Source organism: Rhodofomes roseus (assembly GCF_022264815.1).
Source record: "Rhodofomes roseus strain CIRM-BRFM 1785 chromosome Unknown C8Q71scaffold_27, whole genome shotgun sequence".
In the NCBI taxonomy this organism is placed as follows: Eukaryota; Fungi; Basidiomycota; class Agaricomycetes; order Polyporales; family Fomitopsidaceae; genus Rhodofomes; species Rhodofomes roseus.
Genome location: NW_025952983.1, coordinates 278,981 through 303,833, shown reverse-complemented (window position 1 = coordinate 303,833; position 24,853 = coordinate 278,981). Strand labels below are relative to the sequence as shown.

Genomic DNA, 24,853 nt, shown 5'->3' with positions numbered 1-24,853 from the left:
GCGGAGTGCACGCGAGCGTCTATTTCACGTGACCGTGCTCGAAGGTTCGTGCGTGTGGCTGGAAGGGACGGGGTGGCTCGGTGGCGCGTCCGGTCTGTTAAGTACTACCCTCACTGTCTCCGCCATCCTCGTCTTGCCCGCCGCCATACGACTTGCTCTCTCAATTACTTACGCCTTCTCGCGATGACAACCTGGGCATACTCTCCAAGCGCTCATCCCTGGTTCCGCGAGCCCTCCCTGAAGCGCAAAACACTCGAGGACGACGACATCTCTGTGGTCGAGTTCCCCCAGACGCGTCCCGTCGCACCGCGTCCGAAGCGTCGCAGGTGCGACAACATCGAGCATGGGCTCGCTCAGATGACACTGAATCATCCCGTCGTCTCATCGCCACCAGCTGAGCCCCAGTTCGTGCCCCTCGTCGAGCCGCCGTACGCGCTACAATACGCCTACTCTGAGTCCACAGCGCATGCTCCATCAGTACAAGAAGTCCCGTCGTCTCCACGCCCTCTATTCTCGATGGGCTTCCCTTCGCGTGTGGTCCTCCCCGGCTCTGTCGAGGAGCCAGCGTCCCCCGAGCAAACGAGGGATATCCCGGACGTCAGGATGAAGATACCCTCTTGGTACGAACCGGAGAAGGACCGTAAGTAGCTTTTTAGTGCTTCCCATATAGGCTGCCCTCACGATGTCAGCAGGTATCGTCATCACGGATCTCGAGGACTCGGACACGGACGACCAGGAGGAGACACAAGGTCCGAACGCGGACGCAGGGTACACCGTATCTTCTGCGCTCCTGGATCGCTTGCCGATACATGCTCCATCCTTGCCTCTACCTAACCTCTCAGACTCGGATTCTAGAAAGGCACTCGTGTTGTTCAGACCATTGGTCGTGCCGAGTGCCGTTGAAACGGAGCCAGAGGAGAGCAGTGAGGACGACGTTGAGCCGGATGTACCAACGATGGACTTGGACACACCAATGGATGTAGATGACGCCATGGACGTAGAACCACTGTAGCAATCCACTAATACAAGCGTTGCGAATGGAACGGGCGAAAAACAGTCCAGAACTACGAGAGCGAATCAACGCTGAGGATGTGTTTCCTATACGAACGGTATTAAACGAGGGGTGGACTCTAACAAGAAGGCTGGTAAACGAATCTAACACCGGAATCAAGGGGCAAAGACACAGCGATTACTAGGATGGCCACATAAGCAAAGCGATGGAGAAACGGTTGGAAGCGAAAGGTATATTGTACAGTGCGGCAGGCGCATTTATCTCCTCGACGACTCGGGACCCGTCCCGTATCTCATTAGGTCTCCAGCACGCGATTGCATGTCTCCCTTCAGCGATCCAGATATACCCATGACATTGCGATCATCAGCGTACAACCGCTCTACGTTGTTCACGTACGAGTGGTGGTGACGGGCATGCGCGTGCGGGTGGGGGACGTGGTGCATCTGCGTGTAGGGAGCCCGGAGGTTGATTGAAGACGAAGGGGGGGCGCCTACCTGCGCGACGGGCTGAGCGGACGCGTTAGAAATGTGGCTCCCCATACTGGACGAGGAGGCGGTAGAGCCCATGTGCCGGGAGTGGTCGTGCTGCCCGTGCTCCTGATGGGAGTGCCCGTGCGACACGTGCTCGCGGTTGCGCAATGCGTCCGACATGCTGGGGTGCGGCGAGAGCGGCGTTGGTGAGGTAGGATGGGAGAGGGAGTGTTGGTATCCGACGCTCAAGAGACTAATGGGCCCGGCGTTGTGCCCGAGCGAGAGCTGGTTGTCGAAGGGCGTGCGCATCGCCCGGTGGTTCTGGGAGGATTGCGGCTGTGATTGCGCTTGGGGCTGGCCCTGGAAGTGAGACGACGGCTGCATGTGGACGGGCGACTGCATTTGGGTCTGAGGCTGGCTTTTTGGAACGTGCGTCGATACCTGCGGCTGGGCGGGAACCTGGATCTGAGGATGGGAAGGTTGCGGCCGGGGCTGAAGATGAGGTTGAGCAGGACGCTGCTCGGCTCTGACCTCTGGGAGCTGGACCTGCGGCGGGGCAGCGAAGTTTGGCTTGATCTCGAGAGGACTGTCGATGGACATCTCAGCATCCTTGTCGGTGTCCTTATCCATGTCCTTGTCGACGAGCTCTGCATCGTCGTCTTCGCCATCCTGGGAGGTGGATGCCGAGGGACCGGCCTCAGCAGCCTGGCTGGCTTTTTGCGCGGCGATCTCCTCTGCGGTGAGGAAGCGACCACCGGGACCGCGGGGGCGGCGCATGGCATGTTTGTGACGCGACTCGTGCAGGTAGGGCTAGACGGCGCGCAGTGTGAGTTAGGTGCGCAGACGATAAGGGCGGCTGGAACATGCCTTTCTCTGCCTGGACAGCCTATGGAGCTCTTCGAGCCGCGCGCGGGCTACGCGCCTTTTGAGGATGCGATAGTACTGCTTTGCGTTGACGTACAGGGGCTCTTCATCTAGCGGAGGGTCATCTTGTATCTGGTCGACGGGGGGCTCTTGCTCGCGTTGGTCACGGGAGTGGGAGTCCGGCTGCTGTGCGTGCTGCTGCTGTTGCTGGTGGTGGAGAAAGAGCCCATGGGGAGACGGAGGGATGGGGGTCGACGCGGGGGACTGGTGGGGGGACGGTTGGCGAGACTGATGGGGCTGTTGTTGTTGTTGCTGCTGGGGGTAGAAGTTGTAGAGATGGGCCTGATGGTGGGCTGTTCGGGGAGCAGTCAGTGTGTGTTGTGGGCAGGGAGGAGGCGACGGACGGTACTGATGATATGGATTTGGGTTGAAGAGGTGATCGACGGGATCCATTGCAGCTGGCGACTGGTCGACGGACGAGGGCCGCTGATTGGGCGACCACCGCCACGCCCGCCTCCCATTGGCCGCCCGCACGTGCTCCGCCCACGCTCTGCAACGCTGTGGCCAAGCTGCAGTGGCTCTCCTCCTCCTCCACCGCAATGGACGCCAAGCTGTGAGTATGCCCGTCTTCTGCCCTCCACCGTGCTCACCGCCCGCAGGAAAGCACTCAAGGTCGTCGACCTCAAGGACATCCTCACCCGCGCCGGTGTCTCCGTCCCCAGCAAGTCCAACAAGAACGACCTCATCGCGCGCGTTCTCGCGTCTCCCGCCGCCCTCGACGTGTACAACGCGCAGCACTCGCCCAAGGCACCCGTCGCGACGTCAGAAAAACTCACTGAACAACAGCCGCAGCCCACACGCGACGAGGTAGTGTGTCTCCCTCTTCCCTCCCGCGCCGTGCTAACATCGCATCCTGTAGCCACCATCAGAGCCACCTTCGCAGTAAGTCCTTCCACTCGACGGTGTTGCCTGTCTCATATTTCCCTCTCAGACCCACACCTCCTGCCGCCACCCCGAACTCGCCTGCACGCGCACCCGTCAAGCCTACATCATCTGCCGCACAAGTCGTGAATATTCTTGTAGCCACCCTCATTGCAGATGAACTGAATGTGGTCACAGACACCCGACACGCCCTCCACCGAAACGGCAGCTACTCCCAATGCCTCCAAGTCTGCCGAAGACGACGAGCTGGAGAGGCGGAAGGCGCGAGCAGCGCGGTTTGGCCTTCCCCTAGTCGAGCCGTCGAAAACGCCACCGGAGTCCAAGAAGGTCGTCAAGAACGCAAACACAAAGATCGCTGGTGCGCCGCTCAACGTCAGTATCTGTACGCTGTCGAGCGATCGCTGGGCTGATTCACGGTCTCTCGTAGGATCCGGACAAGCTCGCTGCTCGTGCAGCACGGTTCGGTACAGCGCAACCTGCCGCGACGCAGACGACTACCTCTCAGTCTAACGGCCGGAAGCGTAACGCGCCGCCGGTAGAAGCCGCTGACGAGGAGGAATTGGAAAAACGGAGAAAACGCGCAGAACGGTTCGGGATGCCAGTTGTTGTGAGCATTCAGCAGCGTCCTCGCCGTTCTGTGCCATGTACTAACTGCCTGCTGTGCTAGGGTGCGAAGGCTTGAGAGTAGATGTTTGCTTTTGTGACATACCAGGTTCACACTTGATGTTTTGTACTTGCAGACCTTGGCTTTTCGTGCAGCCTCCAGTTACACAACAAAACCAAGTGGGGTGCAGTAGGTTACCAGATGACACAACCCGCTCGCATGGAGTCAATCACATAGCTCATGCAAAATGCAAAGAATCACCAATGTCATGGGTACTGGTATCAGCACAGCTTGAAATTGGTTAGACTGAGCATTCTACAGTGTACTACCACTTCTTTACCCAGACAATGCATCTAACCTAAATAGCATTGTTCCCATGTTAGATCTGCCCAATGTTAGTTCTGAAGTCATAGCATAGTTGGCAGTCTGAGAGAGGCGAGGCACGAGCCGATCGCAGACTTGAGTCTAAGTACCGTAGTGCATGGATTAGGCGCGCAACGCTTCTCTCGTTGCGCGCCCACTTGTCCTCAGCCAGCGAAAGTATTGTAGAGCTTTCGCAACGCTTCGGTCGTTTTTCACCCACCCGCCACTCCCAGTTTCCGCGGCGTCAAGCCGCGTCAGATGCAGGCAAGCATGCTTACCCACATCCACTTGGCTCGACGCGCTTCCTCCCCGCGACCTGCGATATACAACCGGAATGACTCGGAAGCTCTCGCGGTGGGCCCGCCCGCCCGCGCAGCTCATCCGTCGCTCCGCAGGTCCCGGAGGTTCGTTTTGGGCCGGGCAGCCCGGAGGGCTGCGCCCCGCACTCGCTACAGCACCAATCTCCGTAATTACTCAATTGCTCCGTTTGCATGGCGAGCATTGAGCTTCATTTGCTCGCCGCTCATGTATCGTACTACATCTCTTCTAATCAGCCTCATTCCGAACGAGGTACCTAGATCCGATATGCTAATATCGGGTCTTTTCCGCAACGTCCGAGCCCTCGCTTAGTCAGCACCGCGTTAGGAGATCGCGACATTGGACAGTCTCATTGGACAGAAACGTCGGACAGCTTACTATATCGGGCAGGGATCTCGGCCACCCTAGCTAGTCGGTCACTGGACTCTCGTAAAGCTCCAGCCTCTTCTGTAGCCAGGAATTTAATACTATTGTGTTAATGTACACCTGTTATTTGCCTGTGCATCAGCTGAAGTCAATGCATTGAGGTTTGCATCCTAGAAAAATCATTCTTTGAGAGGATGTCCATTTTAGGTAATCAGTGGCTGGATCTCCTGGACCCCTCGACTTCGACTAGGCACGTTGCTCAGATCTCATGTCTAGCGGCCAAGGAAGAGCTGTAGACATATCTTTGGATATATCTGCATGATTTGCGGTCCATGCAGATGTGTGTTGGCGATGTACAGTGCTGCTTGAAGCAGCATGGCCGACTTCTTAGTCAGCACAGCTCAACCCACTCGTGCCAGAAGAATCTGCGCTGACCTTCACTCAGTCAACCTGGAATTTTTCTGACATTTTAAACGTGTTCTAGGGATGTTTTAACATGACATAAAACACAATTCCAGGGGTGTACAGTGTATATAGGGCGAGGAAGGCTCGATGAGTGCTTAGGTGGCCGAGATCCCGGCCCGATATAGTACATCATCCGCGCGCTTCCGAGTCAAACATTCAAACCGCCTGTTGTAAGATTCGAATTCCAGAGTTGCAAGAGCCTGCATCCGGTAGCATTGACTGGTCTGGTGTCGTAGTAGATTCTATCTGTACTAGTAGGGTTCTGGGTGAACAAGGAAAGTGGTAATATGCCTCTGATTGCGGCATAGCTCCGAATCGCCCGGGGCGGCGAAGCCGCCGCGGGCGAGAGGAGCACTGTACTGTACATAGGTGCTCACAGGTCACTTGAAATATTTTTGTGTCGTTGCCTTCACATTGGTGCATACAACAATATGCATATCGGATCCTGCCGGGCGTAGCAGCGGCAAATAAGACAAGTCCATAGCAGCAGGACTATCTTCACCAAGTCCCTTTTCGCAACATAAGTAATTTCTCCCTTTCTGTCCTGCCAAACCGGTACGAAGCGCCCAATTCTCGGGCACATGATGCCTAGTTTACCAGCGCCTACCAAGCCCTACCATACCTGCTGGGTCTTCCCGTTCTCCTTGCGTGGGTCTGCGTTGTCATGGACTGGTGCTACGACTATCGTGCATGCTACTTTTCAGATGACGAAGATTCGCTAGACGACAAACAGAGCACGACGCTAACGGATGGGATCCTTCTCACGGAGCTGGACTTGTCGAGCAGACAAGATACCGCTCAGCATCGCAGCAATCCGTGGACCATTGCAAAGATAAATGCCTCAATGCGGACTTCGACTGCTGCGACCAAGTCGCAGGGCGATCGCGGTCGAAAGCCTGGCTCCTCTCTTGTCAAGCCTATCTGCACGCGCGGGATATCCAATGTCGAAAAGCCTGCTTCCGCCGAACCCAAGCACCGGATAGATGTATGGTCTCATCGCGTCGTCTTGTGATCATCTCTGGATGCACTGAACTACGTCAGCTTGCGTTCGGTGTCAGCGGTAGTAGGCCAATAAAATCACAAAAGCCCAAGACACAGCCCTCGAGACATATTGCTACAAGCGGAGAAAACGCGCCATCACAAGTGAGATCTCCAGCCACTGTAATTATCACATAGATATCCACTTCAAGTTCCTACATTCACAGCGTGCAGTTTCGCCGGTCGGGACTAGCCCTGATAGTGAGCTTCAGTTATCTACCGTGCTAAACAGCGAGTGAACATGCATACAGCTACTCGCACTGCAGAATGCGGACAGTCACTGCAGGATGCGGGCGTTGTAACCCGGCGCAAAAGGTGTGCACCGTCGTAAAATACTCACAATCGACGCTATACACGAGTCCCCACGGTAGCGAAATAAACCGAGCCATTGAAGAAGTTCGCGTTCCGGATGATGCCTCGTTGAACTCTGTGGGAGACGATGGCCGCGTGCAGGAAACAGTGCAGCCCGCAAACGACCATTCCACTCTTATACCCGCCGCCCCCGCCGCTCGCACGAAACAGCCAAACACCCGTCCCCATTCACCTTCTGTCCTCCCTCCGTCCTCTCAATCCCGAAGCCATATTCTCAAACACCAAGACCATGTTATCGGGACCCGCGCACCGCCTGCCCCCGGTCGGCCCATTAAGCGTGACGCATACAGCGCCTTCCCGCCTTCGCCAGACGCGGCCTGGGGTACAATCCCATCGAACAAGCCCAAACGACCTGCGCAGGGGGCTACCGCGCGCACCGCGACTGCGAAGAAATTCAAAATCCCGTTGCTGACGAACAACCGCGGGGAGAGCCAGCCTGCTGACGGGAGGCGCCCCGTATACCGTCCGCCTCCTCGAGTAACGACCAAGTCTCATATCCACGACACATCAGGAACATCCTCCCGTGGCTCGCGTGCCGACAGGAACCCAACGCCTGCTGATACGGACACGACTAACAAGCGACGTTTCAATCCCGTCGTCACGATCTACGCACCGCTGTCACCAGTCTCCTCTCCCGTTCGTCCGTTTTCCACTGATCAAGCTACTATCCGTGCCAGAGCTTCCCTTCCATCGCCACCGCCCTCGGATCCTATCCCAGAGCCCGACGATGACGAACGCCCCGCATGCCCTCCCGTCCCCTATGAGCCGTTCAAAATCAGATATGCCAGTATGAAGAGGAGAATCGCTGAGGTACGTCCCGCCCCTGTCATCACCCGCATATACCCACCCCAAGAAGCCGATGCGCCCTGCCCTATATACTGATGTCTTTACAATTAGTAGCGCAAGCGCGTGTCGACAGGACTATGGGATCGCCTCGGTCTGCCCAGCTGCGGCATCGTCTACAAAGATCCTCCCTGCACCCTGACCTCGCGGGAAGATGGAACTGCTCTTGATATGCTGCCAAACGAACTTGAAGAGACTCTATTTGAACTGCCTATATGCGCCTGGAACCGAACCGACCTTGCGTCTCCTGCTTGACTGCTTTCGTGAAACGTCTTCGACTCGCTGCAGCGCACCCTTCCCCGGTCCACAACGCAACGTCCCGATCAATCCCGCTGCTCGTTCTTTGTGCATTATTCTCTCGCTGTCGCTCTTCCCTCGTCTCAAACAGTCCCTTTGTACGCTTCAGCGTCCCAATACCCTGCGTGTATGTGTGTAGTGATGACAATTGATGTTCATTGCCGAAGTACACTGTGATGACATCCTCCACACCTGAGCGCGAGCCTTCACACAAATCAAATTCGTATGTGCATATATACATCAAAGACGAGCATAGAAACAGGGGCGTTCAGACCTTTGGACAGATCATACATGCAAGAGCGACTAGATACACTATAGCCTTTCATGACTAGTGACTTCGGACATCAGGAATGAGGGTAAGGGGTCTAGAATGGGTGTCGCATTAAGCGGAGGGGTGGGCGGGTGATGCATGTCCAAGGGGACAGACACGCGGGATAGTATGGGGAGGTTACATTTAACAAGGTGTCGCAATACGAGTGAGTGAACGGGTAGAAGAGACGGAGATGACGATCAGTAGGCAAGTAGATCAGCACGGATGGCAGATATGAAAGAGACGACATGCTCGAGGGTGTAACATCAACAACACTCAAGAAAGAAAGCAGAAAGGAAATCCGGTGGAGCGGATATCAAGATCAGCGCAACCTAGTCGCATAGCATAAGCAGCATACTGTTTCGGAGCACAGCTCGACGCTCAGCTCAGCCCTTCACAGGCCTCGCAGGGCCCATCGCCCGACGAGCCGGGTCGCTATCCTTCTCGGGGAGCCTCGGCGCAGCGCGCGCCCGCGCGCGCGTCCTCGGCGGCTCGTACGTCGCCGTCGAGGTGGACGCACGACCAATACTATCAGTGCGGGCGATCGGGATCCGCTGTGCAAGCCGTTTCGCCATCGCAGCTTGAAGTGCGGCCTCGTCCACCTCGACTTCATTCTCCTCAACCTCAGGCACGGCAGCCAGCATCTTCCCCTGCGGCAGCTCCGTCTCCTCGTCGTCTGAGTCGACCGTAGCCGCGCGGGACCGCGAACGTGCGCGTGTTTGTGAGCGCGTCTCGACGCCGGGGCTGGGGAGGCCACGCGAGTGAGTGGGCGTACGAGGCTCTGCGGAGGGCTCGCGGTGCTTGCGCAGGTCGCGGCGCGCCCCGGGGAAGAGCAACTTCGGAGCGTAGGTTGCTGGCGGGCTGTAGTCCGGGTGCGTCTCGGGGAGTAAGGACGCGGCCTCCGTAGGGGAGTCTGGAACACCTGGGGACTTGTAATGCGGATTTGCGAGTTCGACCCTCTTGCCACGGCTGCGAAGTTCGTTAGGCGGTGATAATCGAGGATAGAGATATGAGGACGCACAAAACCCATGTCACCGTCGGTTTCTCAACAACTCGCTCTGGCGTGCGCGGTGCCTCCAAGGCAATCGCTGCAGCCCTGGAGGGACCGGGCGAATCGTCAGACAAGAACGGATTGTCAGGCGTATCACGCGTAGGGAACAATCCTTGTTTCTTCACCCGCGTCTCGGACGGCGCAGGCGGAGGAGGAGCGGGAGCTGGCGGTGTGGTCTGCCTGCGCGTCCGGATGTTCCGTATGAAATGCGTCCTGGGCTGCCGTCGCGACGGGGGAGGCGATGCGAGCCCCGTATGTTGACGACGAAGGAGATGTGGCGCAGGCGGCGGCGAAGACGACGGTGAACGTGTGGGAGACCTTGAGCGTTGTCGCCCTCTGGTGGCCCCCTGGCTCTTCGTACTACTCTCCCCAGCCTTGGGTGCACCCGACTCGCCTACCCAGAACGCCTCTTCAACCTGGGCCTCGCTCAGCTCCTCGGCGATCGCATCAAGGGTCTTGCGCTTCTTGTACCCGAGGATGAGGGCGCCGTTGCCATCGCGCTTGCCAATGTCCTCCCTGTCTTCTTCATCGATTGAGGGGAGCTCAAGGGCCCGCTCGTCCTCCTCCGAGTCGGAATCAGTGATGCGCGACCGGGCGCGTTTGCGCTTGTGCGTCGTCCGCGGCGGGGTCGGAAAGGGCACGAGAGATGCCGCTCGCTTTACCGGGCTGGCCTTTCCTCGCGCGGATGGCTTCGAGCTCCCTGATGCCTGCTGCTCGTCTGCGTCCGCTTTCACAGGAGGCGCTGCCACGGCAGGTCTGCGAATATTGCGTGTTTTAGGCATTAATATGTGAGAAGTTGGGATACAGGTCGTGAATGTCGTTCCCGCCGGTCGGAAGAGCAGAGGGGTGGGCAGAAGGAAGGAAGAAGGCGGGAAAAGGGGTTGAGGATGCGGGCGACGCGGGTCTATGGGCGGCCACAACAACGCGTCCAAATTCCAACACGCACCGGCGTCTCCCGTGCTGCACAAACACACCACAACAGACGCGCCTTATTCCCGTCGATTCGCGTCGGCGTCGATCTCATTGTTCTTTCTTTCGGAGACTCCCTTCATTTCTTGAGCGCGGTGCGGCTATCTTCCGTCATACGCAGGCAATTGACGCGTCTACAAACCGGCTACGTCTCGAGGAACTGCGTATGTCCCCGTCCAAGTGATGCATTAATATTCTGACTTTTGTGACAGTTCAGCCGGCGGCTCAGTGGCGTCCGCGCCAGTCTCAGCGACATTGACACCAGCAGCCTGCATGACGTCTACAAAGCGAGATACAGTTCTAGGTAACAGCATCTCGCTGGGTAAACGTCGTGTTGTACTGCTGGGCATGATGCATGACACCCGAGCAGTATTCCTCTCAGCACCGTGGATTCACAAGGCTGTTCGGACCAGTCTGCTGCTAGCTCTTCCGTAGCCGCTGTCACGGTGTGGGCCGGTTATGACCACTTTTACAATCCGACTATGCGAGTTCCGTTTCCTCGTGTTCTTGCATTGTGTGAGGACACCCTCGCTATTAGATGCATAGCATTGTGATCTAAGGTGCAGGATAAGATGCCGTTCTATCGTCTACATATATACAACAAATTTACAGGTGTCACGTCCCTCGATCTATACAATTGAATATTGGACGCCCTACAACCAAGTCCCACAGCATCTACCTGCTAAAAGGAGTGCGTGCACCGTGTATTCTCTCCCTGTAGCGCATCTTGACGTCCGTGTCAGGCCAAGGCACGCTGAACAGCCCCATCACGGGCTGTGGCGCCTTCTTCAGTGGTTGACCCTGCGCATCCACCAGCTCAAGCTCGTAATTCCACAGCAGCACGGCGACGAACACCTTGATGATGAGCTTCGCGAGGCGCTGTCCAGTGCATGGATGAGTCCCTAGACCACCTCCGTCAGCAACTGAACATTCAACCACAGAACGACCCAACTCACCAGCTCCCCATGCGACGAACCCCAACTTACCCGCCCTGCTCCGATCCCGGAGCGGGTCGAACCTCGTAGGTTCGGGGTACACCGCTGCATCAAGGTGCGCATCCTCCATCATGTACATCACGTAGTCCCCGCTCGCGATCGTCCGCCCAGCGACGTCAATGTCATCGCCGGTATTCCGCCGGATCAGTGGGACGTTCATGTAGAGCCTCAGGCACTCTTGCAGGCAGAGGTCGAGCGTCGGGAGCGCGCGCTCCCACGCGATGAGCGGGATGTCGGACGGCGAGGCCGGCGGGGAGGGTATGCCAGCTGGGGAGGGCGACTGTGAAGGGGAAGAGACGTGGTGCGTGGACAGGAACGCGTCGACCTCAGCGCGGACGGCTGCGAGCCAGGTCGGGTGTTGTACGAGGGTGATGAGGAGCCAGGAGAGGATCGCGCTCGTGTTTGTATGCGCTGCGAGGATCGTCATGATGGTCAACTGCGCCGCACGTGGCATCCTCGTCAGCAATCCTGTAGTAACGGTACGATGCGTACTCACAACGGAAGCCTGCGTTGCGCTCACATCCTCGTTCACGAGGCTCTGCAGGACGTCCTTGTTGCTCGCCGAATGCCGTTTGCGCTTCTGGAAGACCTCGCTGAACATGCGATGCAGCTTCAAGGCTCCTAGTACGCCACGGAATCGTGCGGGCGTCGGGATCCAAGGAAGGATCAGTGCATGCGGAGTCGAGCCCTCCTGCATCCAGGATAGAGCGCGTTGTACAGCGTTGAGTTTCGCGGGCTCGTCGGCGATCTCATTGCCCGCTGCGATGCGCGTGGACACGCTTAACACGGCCTAAGAGCCTTCGTGAGTAAGGACTTGCGGTGAACATTCGGAATGCTCACAGTGTCCACATCCTTGAACGGGTCCATGACACCTTCTGTGCCGAGCTGCGACACAAGCCTCTGAGCGTCGGCGGCGGTGGGAGTAAGGACTAGCACATCTTGGGTGAGTCTTAGTTACACTATGATTGACAAGCTCCTTACATTGTTGAAGCACGTCGGATCGTCCGAACTGCTTCAGCAGCCAGCCGAAGCCATCATTGCCATCTGTGTATGCCTCAGGAAGGAGGTACTTCATGTTTGGGTGCTGACGACCGATACTTTAGTGATGTTGTGGCATAGATCTGTCTCGCACACTTACTAGGAGGAAGTAACCCTCAAGGAAGGTGAGCGACTGGCAGTTGAAGAAAACATGTCTCGCCTCGCTCCCGGAGACTATGACGACGTCATTCTGCAACGCATGGCAGTCAGAGATCCGTTCTACATTCGAGGTCGGCTCTCACTTACCTCCCGTACCCTGAATCTGAACCACGACCCAGGAAACCGTTGCAACGCCTTAGCAAGGTACCGGTACTCCTTCGTGAAGAATTGCGGTGTGCCCAAGTACCGCAGCCACGGCAAAATCACGTAGTTCCCTTTATGGCCCGTGGAGAGCTGCCTCTGCGCGAGCAAGAACTGGCCTACCTCGCCGAGGACCAGCAGCGCGACGAAGACCGCGACGACGACGAGGGGCGCCTGCGGGCCAAAGTCGAACGAGCGCGAGGCGGGGAGCTTGCGCAAGAACAGATCGTTCGACGGCCGGTAGTTGAACTGGACGGACGTGCTAGTGTTTCCTGACGACATGGTGAGACCAGCGGATATGGCGCGGTTCCGGACAATGCGCGCAAGACCCTTTATAACCGCCTGCCCCTCCTTTGTCTGCACCCCTCAGGACGCGAGACACGCTGACACCCAGATAGGAAGCGAACACTGGGAGACACCAGGAATATTACGGTAAATTATTGTCATCATCCAGGGTTCCCCCGGACTCAGGCCGACCCCGACAAGATAGAACGGTTCGTGTGGGGCTTCCGCCATTGTTGGAACTGACGAGCACGCCAGGGAAGATAGAAGGGCGCGCCTGAAGACACTGGCTCGCCCGAACTAGACACCGCGAACGAGTGGAGGCGCTGTCCGTGATGTTGAGTTATTCTCTCGCCAGGGGCCGATGCTTGCGCAAGCAAATCCAGGAATACTTCGGCTTTTGGACCGTTGGGTACGCAGATACCGTGAACTAGGTTACCACAATCGGGAGCTTCGTCGTTGAAGTCAGCGCCGCGCTCGCCGCCGAATGGTGATACAGAGCTCAGTCCCGTCTCTAGCTCCGCACCGAAGGTGAGATCACGTCGCACAAGTCAAACGTCATTGATATACAAATACGTTTGTGTGAGCAGGCAGCATGTAGAAGTGATGCAGCGTCCTATGGACGCACAAATCAACGTAATGAGTCCGAGGAAACAATCCCGCTATCATAGGCACATCATCGGAGGTAAGATGTCTTAGAGATAATTGAGTATGCCTACAATTTCGGGCAGTCTACCTCATCGCCATCCGAAGAGGCAGTCTTGTCCGTGGAAAAGACACACGAACTGCCTTCAAGAGGACGAAGCCACAAACCCAGCGTCTACTCGACACAGTGGCTGGTAGAAGATGACGTCGGCCCGACAATTTGTGTCAGACACTATCAAAACGTGCAAGCTATGACGGCGACCTTCGTAATGATTATTTCAGACGTACATATGCGACATATGCATGGTGTCTACTCGCCGCACATCTCGTCGCGGCGCCCGAGCGTGCCCGGGCAACAGTACTTGGTGAGTCTTGAGAACAGAATTGTGGCGTTCGGCAAGTTCATCCGATGAGAATGGTTCCATTGATCTCTGGAAGCCGGTGACATGCACCGTACTCTCGGTGCCGGGATCTTCGATGCAATGCAGGAACGAGAAGCGCCTCTGTTCGAGGTACAAACATCGACCGTCCTGGCGGGCTTATTCGGAAGAAACCTACATCGAAGTACTGACGTTCGAGAATGCTTATCCGAATTCGCAGACATGACCGGTCATGACCACTGACGCCCTCCCTGCACATGCGTCACTTCCGATCCCAACGGTCGATACAACGAACCGACGGCATGTTCCCAGCACGATCTCGCGTAGTGGCCTATAATCGCAAGCTAGCAGCAGCCACAAGATCCAGATTGACGAGGCCCACCAACCTGTCAACAACCTGCCACTCTCAGGCATCTATCCGGTTTTCTACTTACGGTTCAGGGAAGCTGATATCGTTCGAACTATTTTTGCTCCCTCCCGCAAATGTACAGTTCTCCAGAGCCAACGGCTAGGCACTTAGCCTCGAGATAGAGGCTGATAGAGGGTGCAAACTAGCAAACTAGCGTCGTCAACGATCTCTGCGGCGCATTTACCGCGTCGGGCCCTCGAACCAGCAAGGACCCTCAAACTCAACACCCTCGACGACGAATTCGAGCTTCGTGGGAGATAACGCTAGACCATTGCTCGGGTCCTCGCTGGTAGGAAGAACGAGGGCGCCGTTAGTACTGTCTTCGCCACGTCTCGGGCGAACCTCACTCTGAATCGAGCTGCGTAACATGCGTTCCATTGGGGACACAACTATGGAGAATCACTATCATCTGTCCACCTGCAGTGTGCTTGCATTAGCTATCGGTCACTTTCCTGGTGATGACATGGACCAGGGGCACAAGACAACAAGGAGATTGAATTGACACTTCGAATGAAATTACAGGGACTACAGCACGTTCGATAGGATTTACTCCAAACAGTATCGTAGTATCACCGACAGAGAAACAAAGCAAGAGCGACGGCGTAGTCTAAAATAGAATGTCCCTCCGCATCCTCACTCCTGTGGCTGCAACTTCGCCCGTTCCTTGATGTTATGGTTCTTCACAAACCTACCGCACAATTCACATCAGCGCTAACCACATCCAGGCAACGTAAATCCACTCACACTCCACACAGACTACCGAGCACGACGCAGCCCAGGACGAGCAGCCACGTCGGCTTCACAGCCCCAATAGCAGCGTCGATGACTGCGGCGCGGAGCGGCTCGGGGAGGGTCGCGATCACCTCGATGCTCTCTGCGACCTCAGTGCGAAGCGCGTCAGAGAGGCCCGGGACCTGAGCGAGGTGATTGCCGAGACTGTTGTCGAATAACGTTCCCGCCAAACTGTGGACCATCTCTTCGTCAAGAGGGGGATCGGCATACTGAGACACGACGTACCTGAGGCCGATGATACCGCCGATGAAGCCCATAAACGTCTGCAGGACGCGTTATGATTGGTATCAAACACATCTCCCTTTCGCACTCACGGATATGGTCGTAGCGAGCGTGCTCCGGCGAGTAACGTCTGCCCAATCACTCTGCACGACAATTAGACCAAACAACGACACCCACAACAGCGCCGCAACGCACCTGAATGGCGACGTTGGGCGAAGAGAACGCGCCCCCGATACCAGCCTGCACATTCAATCAGCTCTGTTTGCGCGCGGCCTTGATGCGAACACATACCCCCAAGAGGATTTGGAACCCAATGAGGTGACCGGTCGAGGTCCCCGGTCCCGAGCGGTACAACATGACCGCACCAGGTATTGAGATGAGCGGAGAGAAGACGAGGAAAGGCCAGTAGTATCCGACGCGCTGGGATCAACGTCTCCGTAAGCCTGCAAGCACCTGAGCTCGAGAACACTTACGGAAACGACGCTGGACGCGAGCACGGAGGCTGGGATCATAGGGTAAGATGACAACGTTACCCAGCAAGAGACGAGGGAGAGGCGTACCAATGAGATATGACAACATGAACGCCATGACATTGACACCTGCAGCGACGGGGCTGCTCCCCTTGATCTGATACCTAGCCATAAATCAGCACCTTCGGAGACGTGTTCGAAATCAATCTCGTTAATTTACCATTCAGGCAGGTAGTACTGTGAAGTAGTCCCCAGTCAGAATCACCTCACAGGCAGAAGACCAGTACATACCACCGTGATTGTCAACGCAGCCTGCAAGAAACACTGAAACACAACAGTCAGACCTCAGTACCTCACGATACCCCAGGAACTTACCGTCTCCAAGCTCGCAAACACCTGTGTCCTCCTCGTCAGCATCGTCGGTGGTATCAACGACCTCTTCCCAAACCATCTCTACCACACACACACCCATCAGTACCTCCCCACCTCGTCCCACCACCACAACACGCACCTGCCAGAACACCAAAGTAACAAGCAACACCGCAAACACGACGAAGAGCGCAATGATCGTCGCGCTGTCCCAGGGGTACGTCACGCCGCCCCACTGCATCGCGAGCAGAAGGCATGTCGTCAGGCCGACCGTCAGCACGCACCCGAGCCAGTCGATGCCCCTATATGCGGAGGCATCAGCGGGGGGCGGAAAAGAGGGGGAAGAGGGGGACGTACGTTCGGAGGCGGGTGAAGAACGGCTTGTCCGCGCCCTGGGGGGCGGGCCGGCTGGGCATGCAGAGGAAGATAGCCACGACGGCGAGGCCGCCGAACTGGCAGATCCATACGAAGACTCGTCAATGATGAGTCTCGGAAGACGAGAGAGAAAAACGGACCGGGAGGTTGATGTAGAAGCACCAACGCCAGGAGACACGATCTGCAGCACAGACGTCAGCTGCCGTCATAGCGTCCAGAAGGGAATAAAGACTCGCCTGTAAACGCTCCACCTGCACGCCCACCGCCGCCGGTTCAGCGCACACCCACAGACAACAAAAAGGGCACACACCGAGCAGTGGTCCACAGATCGTCGACACAGCCAAGACGACAGACAGCCCCGCGAGGAGCAACGGCCGCAGCGTCAGCGACGTGAACTGCGTGGAAGATGTCAATACCGCATCATCTACATAGTGCACTGGCAGATTGGGCATGACGTACGCTGACTATCGCCGCGATGTAGCAGACGGTGATCCTGCATACAGTCACACTGCAATCAGCGGCTCATCATCTCGGAGACAGCGACGACGTACCCAGACGACCCGATCCCCGCAATAGCCCTCCCAATGATCAACGCATTGATGTTCGGTGCCTGTCCGCAGGTCCCGATGAGCACTCCCACCAATCTCCTTTCAATCGAGATCGAGTCAAACGTACCGCGCCGCACAGGGCCGACCCGCCCTCGAAGAAGATGACGCAGAGCAGGTAGAGCGTCTTGAGCGGGACGACGTTGACGAGTTGGCCGATGACGAGCATGAGTGCCGTCCGGGTGAGCATGTCTGTGTAGAGTGAGAGTGAGTGGAGGTGGGAGTAAGTGGGAGGGGAGGGCGGACGTACAGGCGACGGCGACCCAGGTCGCGTCATGGAGCGCATCGAACTGGGAGACGATACGCGGGAGGGCTGTGGCGACCTGCGATGTTTGAAGGCAATAGCTAAGTGTGAGCGGAGAGTTTGAGTGGCGGGGCGCGAGTACGTACGATTGTGCCGTCCAGACTCGTCAAGAAAACGGTCAGAACCATCGACCTGCATAGGCGCATCAGTCCCGAACCTCGGTCTCGAGGCAGTGTCGCAGTGCCATAATACATACCCAAAGAGCGTCCAAAGCCTGGGACCCGTCAAGTACTGGGGCGGGTTCCCACCCCGCGGGGCCTGCATCTCCGTCTTCTCAGGCAAGCCCGCCTCGGGGTGGGTGCTCTCCATCGTCCCCTCCGCCGACATCCTATTCACCTTGTCTATGCTGCCCGCGCCGCCCGCAGCTGCACTCTTCTCCACATCCGCGTGTGCGTGCCCTGCATTCACCCCGCCCGCGTCGGGGAGGTTGACCACGGGCGCGGCCTCGACGCCCTTCGCGAGCGTGTGCGCCGCGGGTGGCTTGGTGGGCCCGTCGAGCGAGAGGTCGAGCGACTGGAAGCGCGAGTCGGCCTCATCAACAGAGTCGTGCTTGAGCGTGCGGCTGTCCGTGGAGAGGTCGATGGACGTGGTTGCCTGCTGGTCAGAAGGAGACTGGGACTCTTGGCCGTTGGTCGTGAAGCTTCGCGAGTGCGTGATCACCTGGTGGCGGACAACCACGGAGCTGTGCCCAGACTCGTGTAGTGTGTAGCGCGGAGGGCCATCTCCTGCAGCGACCAAGTGAAGAGTAGCGACAGTTTGGTCAGCGAGGCAATTTTCTCGACAGACGAAGCAGCGTACCGTTCCCGGGCGCTTCTATGCGCACGCCGTGGAAGGAGGCCATGCTCAAAGAATAAACGACAGTAGGTGATAGCTAGAGTTGGGCTAGGAGATGGGGTCAGTCTGGGGCGCGGGGGAGGATAAAGGGAGAAGTTAGGGACGGACCTGGAGGGCGGAGGGCAAGGGGCAGATGGGGGCAGCATACTCGCGGGCGATGGGTGTCTAGCTCGGATCCTAGCACGGCTGCTGTCACCACGTCCGGTGCGAATTCGCGCGCGCGGCAGGCGGGAAATGAGGAAGGCGGGCTTCTCTTGCACCTCCTCTTGCCCTATCTGTCATAGGGCAACTGCAACGTCGCGCACGTCGCCCTCGCTCAACGATATCCCAGCATTATTATCCCATCGCCGTGCTCTGTGTTCTCTTTCTCTGTACATCGACGATGCATCCGATGTAGGAGACGACGGGAAGCGGCGTGCTTGTTCGCGAACGAGGAGCTGAACGACACAAGCTTAGCGCCCATCTCCACCGCGCGCCACAACCGCGTAGGCGCCCGCATCCAAATTCCCCGTTCGCGTCGCGGAATCATCTCTTCGCCCTGCGCAGCCGAGGCCCCTCGTGCGCGACCATTTCTCAGAGACTCGTAGCAGCCTTCCATGGACGCGGAGGGTCGAGTGTGCCGTACTGAGGCTGCGCGCCGATGAAAGCATGAATAGTACTACTCGGACCGCCGGCGGTCAATGACTACAGTGCATGTAGTCACGGCGGAGGCAAATGGCCTGGCGCTCAGGCCTCTGAGTCTCAACAGCAATTCGACCGCCATTTTGAGGAACCCAACGTTGCTTTTAGCTCATGAGCATGCATAGCCACGAGTGCATGACAAGCTGTCCTGGCATGTACCGATGCCCGGAAGTGTACGGAGCATGACCGCACCCGATAGAGCATTCATCGAAGGACGTTGTCCGTAGGTCGCAAGGTCAACGACCACTCAAGTGACTTGAAGAGGACTTGCTGATATGTGCACCTGCAGTTGAAAAATGACACACGTGTGCAGTTGGCGTCGACTGGTGAGGGAAGTGCGGTGTTGCCATTGTTTCACGACGCGCCGGTGGGCGTACTGCGTTACATGTAAGTCTGTAAGCACCGTGGAACTGCGTTAGCACAGCGTCCGGTGTCGCTCAGAGACAAACCCGGTGATGAAGAGCCGCTCGGTGGCGACGTGCACATGATCTATGAACTGTGAAGTTGTCGACTTTCAGCAGTCCAACCGACAGCTCTATCCATACGACGAGCTCTCGCATACAATGACATGACCCTGGGAACGAGAGACATGCATGATGATGGAGGGCGTCCTACGTGCGTGGCCCAGCAAAAGTAGCGTCCCGCACGAGTCACAGCTGTCGGCCTGTTGGTTCCAGCACCTGCCCTCAAAACAGTCGAACATCGCACATGAACGATCTGAAATGCCACCATCATTTGAACATGCTGATGCTATCACGTCAACGCACGAATGGGACGAAAGACCACTGTTGGTCGTCCTATCGAGTCGTCAGCCTGTCGACGCGATATAGCCTTCCAGCTGTAGCGAGTTTATTTGTTTCCGAGAGAGAGAGAACTCGGGCACGGAGAGCGACGACTGTCATTCACGGCCCTCCTTTTAACGGCCATCTTGCGCCCACCGGACACGATCCTTCCTACGAGAATGGTCAGTCAACACACAAGCACACTGCCAACAGGAGCCGGCTCACCTAGTAGTACCTACCACTCCGACACCTCCGTCCGAGTCCACTCGCCTGTCCCGTTGCGCAGAAGGGTCGCACTCTCACTAACTTTTAAGTTACCACTACAGTACTTACACCTTACCACTAATTGGTCAGTAGGAAACGACGGCATCATCAGTAGATCACCTGCTACATCCTCTCCTCGTCCGCGCGCAGTGTTACAGTATACGTATGACATACCACGACGTAGCAACGCGCCCAGCTGACCCGTAAATATGACGAGACGCGATCCTTAGCCTACTGAATAGCGGACGTACCGCCGGCAGCCTCGCACGCGGAACGCCAGAAGCCCGCCTCGCCTGGGCCGCAGCGCACAGCATGACTTCAACCATGACTTCACCTTCCTCCCATCTCGCCCCCAACCAACTTCGTAGTCAGCCTCGTAATCAGACATCCCACTCTGGAGCGCGACACTCGCCATATCGCAATTCCGTGCGACCTCGCCGGCGCGAACAGGCGATACTTGGACTGCATGCACCCGGCGATGATCGATATCCCCAAGCGGCGGGCCCGGGGATCGTGGGAGGGCGGTCAGATGGGTCAGCGGTGTGGTGCGGGGCGAGAGTGGGGGTGGGGGTGGGGGTGGGGAGTGGGAGGCCGGCCGGTGGACAGGCTGAGGATGGTTGTTGCCAGTGGGATGAACTTGACAGGAAGACTTGACCTGTTGTCGCGATCGCGACTATGAACCAGACCTGTTGGGAGGTGAACGTGGTCGGTACGTCAGGGGGTCGATACTCTAGTAGCAGAGTTCACCGAACGTTTGTCGGTTGCAGCGTATCACTATCACAGACTCAACGAAGAAACACCCGAATCGAGGCTTCTCCGCGCGGCCAACGGGCTCTGTACACACACACGAGGTTCGTGTGTACCAGGAGCTGACTCGGACGTTCTGTTCGGCTGCGTCTCTGGCATTTATTCAGCCACAGGCACCGGCGATACTGCCTGCCTTCAGCCAGCGATTTCGAGAGAATCCCAAGCACCGCTTCTTCCTGCACATACTTCTTATCCTAAACGGTGCCCGCGCAGACCGTCGAGATCGTGGAGCCCTGGACATCCTATGTAAGTAAGTGGCACCCTTCAACGAGTGCAGCTCGAGCGCGATCAGAGACACTCACCAGTCCGCGGGGACCCCCGGGTGGTCGTTCTCGCTGAGTCGTGTATGCAGAAGTCGCGGCTCTGTGGGAGAGTGATCCAGGAACGTCGACGCGATCTGTACTTGGGAAGTGCGGACGGTTTACGTCAGGCGACGTCGAGCGCCGCGAAGGCCTGCGAGGGTTGGGCTCTGGAGGGTTGGCTTCCATGGGAAATCTTGTTATTCTGTTTTGTGAGCTTCGAGTTTGGTTCCTGGCTACTAGTAAAGTCTGAAAGGGATGGCCGTCGTGGGATGCCGGGGAGCTTCCGCTGTGAGCGTAGACTCGCCACTAGAAAGGGCGCGTGCGATCGACACGACTCTGTCGTGTCTGCAGGGATCTGACGACGAAGATGTGGTCGGAAACGTGTCGACGAACGGCCCGCCGGTGTGCACGACACAAGGGAATCGATGCCCGGGACTCAGTCGGGGGATATCCTAGTAGGTCTTCCTTACTGTGCTTGCGCGAGTACTCAAGACAGCGGCGCCCGTACGGGGCCCTCCTGCCGCGGCGTGTCGTTGTGTTTTCCAGCAGGGCGTGCGGTGGGCGAGCTCGAGGAGGCTATATCGCACGGCATCTGTCGCGACGCGCTTACGTGCGCAACGCGTCTTCTTGCCTAAACATAGGCGAGTTCGAACGTCGAGGGAGGGATTGGCGCGGACCGAGGTGCGGATTTCCCAGCGAAGACGGCCACGCGTCCGAGGGCGCGGGCGTCCGAGCTTGTTTGTGGTGATGCCGGAGGGCCCGGGTGGGCAGGTTCGTAGCCCGGGGGAGATTGGAACTGCGCAGGGCGGGCGCCGGGGTCGTCGCTGACATGGGTGGGCCGCTAGTTCCAGGTACATTGGGGGGCTCGAGGCGCGTGTAGGGGGGGCGGCGAATATAGGGGACATATAGGGAGGCGGCGAAAGGGGACGTCGATAAGCAAGTCGAGTTGATGGGGTGATTTGTATTGGGAGGCGTTGTGTGAAGCTACGCGGCGGGCGCACGTCCGTGGTACCTGATGCGTCATAGGTGAGCGCATTCGCAGTCGCCGCTGTTTGCGGCTCTGTGCGCTGTTTCCATGCATGTTCAGTGTGGCCGAGTGCGCCGGGACGGATCTGGGGCGTCGATGGCCGAACTGGGGCGCGAGGGGCGCAGAAGAGGCAGGTGGGGCGGGACGCGTCGTCGGGCGGCGGGGGCGGCGGGAGTGACGCGCGCACGAGACCGCGTTGGGGTGGCGCAGGGGTGGCGCAGCGCAGTGGACGCCGGGATGCCGGTGCGCGCAACGCCAGATCTGGGGCGATCGTGGATTGCGCCGACTCCCCGGAGACGTGCAGCGGCGTCTTTGGGCGACCGGGAGCAGAGCACTGGCAGGCTGCCCGTCGCCTGCTTTTTATTTCGCAGCGGCCTCTCCAGCGGCCTCCCAGCGACCCCCGCCGCCCGCCCGTCGCCGCCGCCCTTGGCCCGCCCCTCCATGCCCACCGCGCAGCCTGCTCCACACACTGTACGCCCTGCCACGCCCCCAGAAGCGCCCCGTCCGAGTAGTCGGTGCAGTCGCTCGCCAGCCTGCCGACGCGCTGCTCCACGCAGGTCTCGAGGCACACTTGCTCTGACCACGGTCTGACATACGCCTGCACATGCTCCCAGCCTCTGCCCACGCCCGTCACGATACCCCAAAATACGCCCGTCCCGTCCTCCATGCCCGCACGTCCCCACCCGCACCCTGTCCTAGACCGCCCACCCAGCTCCGTGTCCCGCTCTGCACGCCCACCTACCCTACAGCCCCCTCTATTCACGCCTCTTCACTCGTAGATCCGCCCTATACCCAGCCCTCCGCGGCACCCTGCCCACCCACGCCCGCCCCGGGCGTGTCCGACACCCTCTCCGCATGCATACAACTGGCCTCTGCGCCTGCGCGACCCTCCGACCCACAGCGCACGCGCGCTCCCAGCCACCCCCGCCCTCCGATGGCGAGCACCATTGACGCCCGAGCGGACCCTCCGAGGCCGCGGCGAAGGTGCGTTTCCTTCTGCCTGAGCGGAGGCCCGCTGATGGACTCTTCGTGCTCGTCCAGGTCCGCAATACGCGCACGGAACATCAGCGCGACGCTCGGCCTGCTTGCGTTGAGCCTCACCTGTGCGCAGGGACCCCTCCCGGCCTCTGCGGCGTGCATCCAGACCGCGAGCGCAAGGGATATCAATGCCTGCGTACGTCTCCTCCCTGTCAAGGTAATCGACTCGCCGCAGCTGCATCCCCTCATGGCGCGGCAAGACCAGGCCGGTGCCGGCGCGTCGACGACAAGTGCACAGGGATCCTCGTCCAGCTCCGACTCGAACACCGCCAGCTCGTCCTCCCCGGCTGCGACCACGTCGGACTCCCCTTCGCCCTCGCCCTCGACGTCCGCCTCTGCCCCGCCCTCGACGCCCGACTCCAGCTCAGCCACCACATCCGATTTGGGGTCCACCCGAAGCTCGCAGAGCAGAGGAGACTCGCAACCAGCGCCAGGCAGCACACAGTCCACGTCCCTGTCCTTTCCCATAGGCACCTCCGTCCCAACCAGCATCAGCGTGAGCACGCCCTCGGTTCCGTTATCGCAGTCGCAGAGTACCGAGAGGAGTTCCGCTCCCCAGTCCAGCGGCGATGGTTCTACGAGTGCTTCGAGCGACTCGAGGTCGCGGAGCGTGTCGGACTCGCGTTCGTCGTCGAACGCGTGGTTCTCGCTGTCCTTCAGTCGTTCCGACTCCACGTCCGTCGGACGCTCGACCTCCGCTTCAACGCGCTCCCAGTCGACGTCGGCGTCCCAGTCGGCCTCGTCTGCATCGTCTTCGCGGCCCAGCTCCAGTTCCAGTTCCAGTTCCAGTTTCAGGTCCAGTTCCAGTTCCAGTTCCAAGTCTTCAAGCAGCGCGTCGAGGAGCGCGAGCACGTCTAGGTGAGTGTATGACAGATCGTTGCGTGGGTGCCCGCGCCCGTCTGACCGCGCGCTTTTCCTTGTATACCTTCCATTCGTCGTGTCTTCCTCCGTGCGCCTGCGTCTCCCGTGGTGTTCGCGGCGGCAGGCCGGGTTCCTCGCGGTCGTCCTCGTCCTCGTCGGCGCGGTCCTCGTCGAGCACAGTGGCGTCGGCGTCGGCGTCGCGGTCGAGCTCCGCGCCTTCCACGTCTAGGTCGAGTGCTCGTTCGAGGTCTACTGGGTTAGTATCGTCTTCGGCGCCTGTGACGGCCTCCTCTACCTCTGGTAGTGCTGGTTCTAGCGCGACTAGTCTCAGCGCATCTACTACTGGTGGCGGCACGGGGAGCGCTCCGGCGACCCGGTCTTCTGCCGCGAGCGTTGCGTCCGCGTCCGCGTCGACTTCGACTTCGACTCCGAGCCATTCGATCCCCGGTGGGTCGACGACTTCTGGTGGAGCGGCGACGAGCGTGAGCGCGGGGAGCTCTGCCATCTCGTCTGGGGCGGGTGCTACGGGGCCTGAGAGCACGTCGGACGCGCGGGGTACGAGCACCTCGCTGAGGACGTCGTGTTTGTCGGGTGGAGCGACGGGTGCTTGGTCGACTGGCGGCCCTCCGAGTCCTTCGGTTTCGTCGGTGGGTGTGTCGAGGACTTCCGCGGGTGGCGGGTCGGCGAGCAGTGCGTCGTCGGTGGGCTCGGGTGCACCTGGCTCGACGTCGTGGTCGGTGTCGGTGTCCGGTAGTGCGTCCGGGCCTGGCGACCCGGGCTTGTCAAC

The 24,853-nt window shown here is 58.7% G+C and overlaps 9 protein-coding genes across 9 annotated transcripts; 5 read left to right on the top strand and 4 right to left on the bottom strand.

Moving 5' to 3' along the window:
* Positions 1-18: 18 nt before the first annotated feature.
* C8Q71DRAFT_783252 (uncharacterized protein) lies at positions 19-1,056 on the top strand. Its single transcript, XM_047924967.1, has 2 exons — positions 19-640; positions 693-1,056. Exons 1-2 carry the CDS (start codon positions 184-186, stop codon positions 1,010-1,012), a joined length of 777 nt encoding a protein of 258 aa, XP_047774374.1. The 5' UTR covers positions 19-183; the 3' UTR covers positions 1,013-1,056.
* C8Q71DRAFT_783251 (uncharacterized protein) lies at positions 1,057-2,238 on the bottom strand. The gene has a single exon (XM_047924966.1). It carries the CDS (start codon positions 2,110-2,112, stop codon positions 1,270-1,272), a length of 843 nt encoding a protein of 280 aa, XP_047774373.1. The 5' UTR covers positions 2,113-2,238; the 3' UTR covers positions 1,057-1,269.
* A 707-nt stretch (positions 2,239-2,945) lies between these two features.
* On the top strand, positions 2,946-3,970 carry C8Q71DRAFT_861944 (uncharacterized protein; the record flags this gene model as incomplete). Its single annotated transcript, XM_047927968.1, has 7 exons — positions 2,946-2,959; positions 3,006-3,213; positions 3,266-3,288; positions 3,338-3,413; positions 3,466-3,660; positions 3,716-3,895; positions 3,956-3,970. The coding sequence occupies 7 exons, from the start codon at positions 2,946-2,948 to the stop codon at positions 3,968-3,970; spliced, it is 711 nt and encodes a 236-aa protein (XP_047774372.1).
* A 2,071-nt stretch (positions 3,971-6,041) lies between these two features.
* C8Q71DRAFT_910859 (uncharacterized protein) lies at positions 6,042-8,090 on the top strand. The gene is made up of 5 exons (XM_047929104.1): positions 6,042-6,547; positions 6,610-6,643; positions 6,694-6,757; positions 6,814-7,624; positions 7,715-8,090. Exons 1-5 carry the CDS (start codon positions 6,392-6,394, stop codon positions 7,910-7,912), a joined length of 1,263 nt encoding a protein of 420 aa, XP_047774371.1. The 5' UTR covers positions 6,042-6,391; the 3' UTR covers positions 7,913-8,090.
* Positions 8,091-8,154: 64 nt separating this feature from the next.
* Positions 8,155-10,236, bottom strand: C8Q71DRAFT_841800 (uncharacterized protein). Its single transcript, XM_047926539.1, has 2 exons — positions 9,286-10,236; positions 8,155-9,233 (listed from the first exon to the last, which is right to left on the bottom strand). Exons 1-2 carry the CDS (start codon positions 10,095-10,097, stop codon positions 8,651-8,653), a joined length of 1,395 nt encoding a protein of 464 aa, XP_047774370.1. The 5' UTR covers positions 10,098-10,236; the 3' UTR covers positions 8,155-8,650.
* Positions 10,237-10,796: 560 nt separating this feature from the next.
* Positions 10,797-12,991, bottom strand: C8Q71DRAFT_309740 (cytochrome P450). Its single transcript, XM_047917715.1, has 7 exons — positions 12,564-12,991; positions 12,418-12,507; positions 12,261-12,363; positions 12,120-12,208; positions 11,776-12,069; positions 11,241-11,715; positions 10,797-11,186 (listed from the first exon to the last, which is right to left on the bottom strand). Exons 1-7 carry the CDS (start codon positions 12,897-12,899, stop codon positions 10,960-10,962), a joined length of 1,614 nt encoding a protein of 537 aa, XP_047774369.1. The 5' UTR covers positions 12,900-12,991; the 3' UTR covers positions 10,797-10,959.
* Positions 12,992-14,611: 1,620 nt separating this feature from the next.
* Positions 14,612-17,881, bottom strand: C8Q71DRAFT_783234 (major facilitator superfamily domain-containing protein). Its single transcript, XM_047924965.1, has 22 exons — positions 17,667-17,881; positions 17,557-17,602; positions 17,417-17,489; positions 17,237-17,358; positions 17,113-17,171; positions 17,021-17,054; positions 16,872-16,956; positions 16,798-16,812; positions 16,702-16,742; positions 16,544-16,638; positions 16,329-16,488; positions 16,193-16,270; positions 16,109-16,141; positions 16,038-16,054; positions 15,908-15,981; positions 15,821-15,849; positions 15,639-15,767; positions 15,543-15,587; positions 15,440-15,490; positions 15,351-15,388; positions 15,078-15,296; positions 14,612-15,021 (listed from the first exon to the last, which is right to left on the bottom strand). Exons 1-22 carry the CDS (start codon positions 17,795-17,797, stop codon positions 14,967-14,969), a joined length of 1,629 nt encoding a protein of 542 aa, XP_047774368.1. The 5' UTR covers positions 17,798-17,881; the 3' UTR covers positions 14,612-14,966.
* A 3,122-nt stretch (positions 17,882-21,003) lies between these two features.
* On the top strand, positions 21,004-22,002 carry C8Q71DRAFT_309651 (uncharacterized protein). The gene is made up of 4 exons (XM_047917714.1): positions 21,004-21,088; positions 21,151-21,349; positions 21,406-21,595; positions 21,687-22,002. The coding sequence occupies exons 2-4, from the start codon at positions 21,325-21,327 to the stop codon at positions 21,886-21,888; spliced, it is 417 nt and encodes a 138-aa protein (XP_047774367.1). The 5' UTR covers positions 21,004-21,088; positions 21,151-21,324; the 3' UTR covers positions 21,889-22,002.
* A 547-nt stretch (positions 22,003-22,549) lies between these two features.
* Positions 22,550-24,152, top strand: C8Q71DRAFT_309638 (uncharacterized protein). Its single transcript, XM_047917713.1, has 2 exons — positions 22,550-23,151; positions 23,209-24,152. The coding sequence occupies exons 1-2, from the start codon at positions 22,772-22,774 to the stop codon at positions 24,065-24,067; spliced, it is 1,239 nt and encodes a 412-aa protein (XP_047774366.1). The 5' UTR covers positions 22,550-22,771; the 3' UTR covers positions 24,068-24,152.
* The last annotated feature ends 701 nt before the right edge of the window (positions 24,153-24,853 follow it).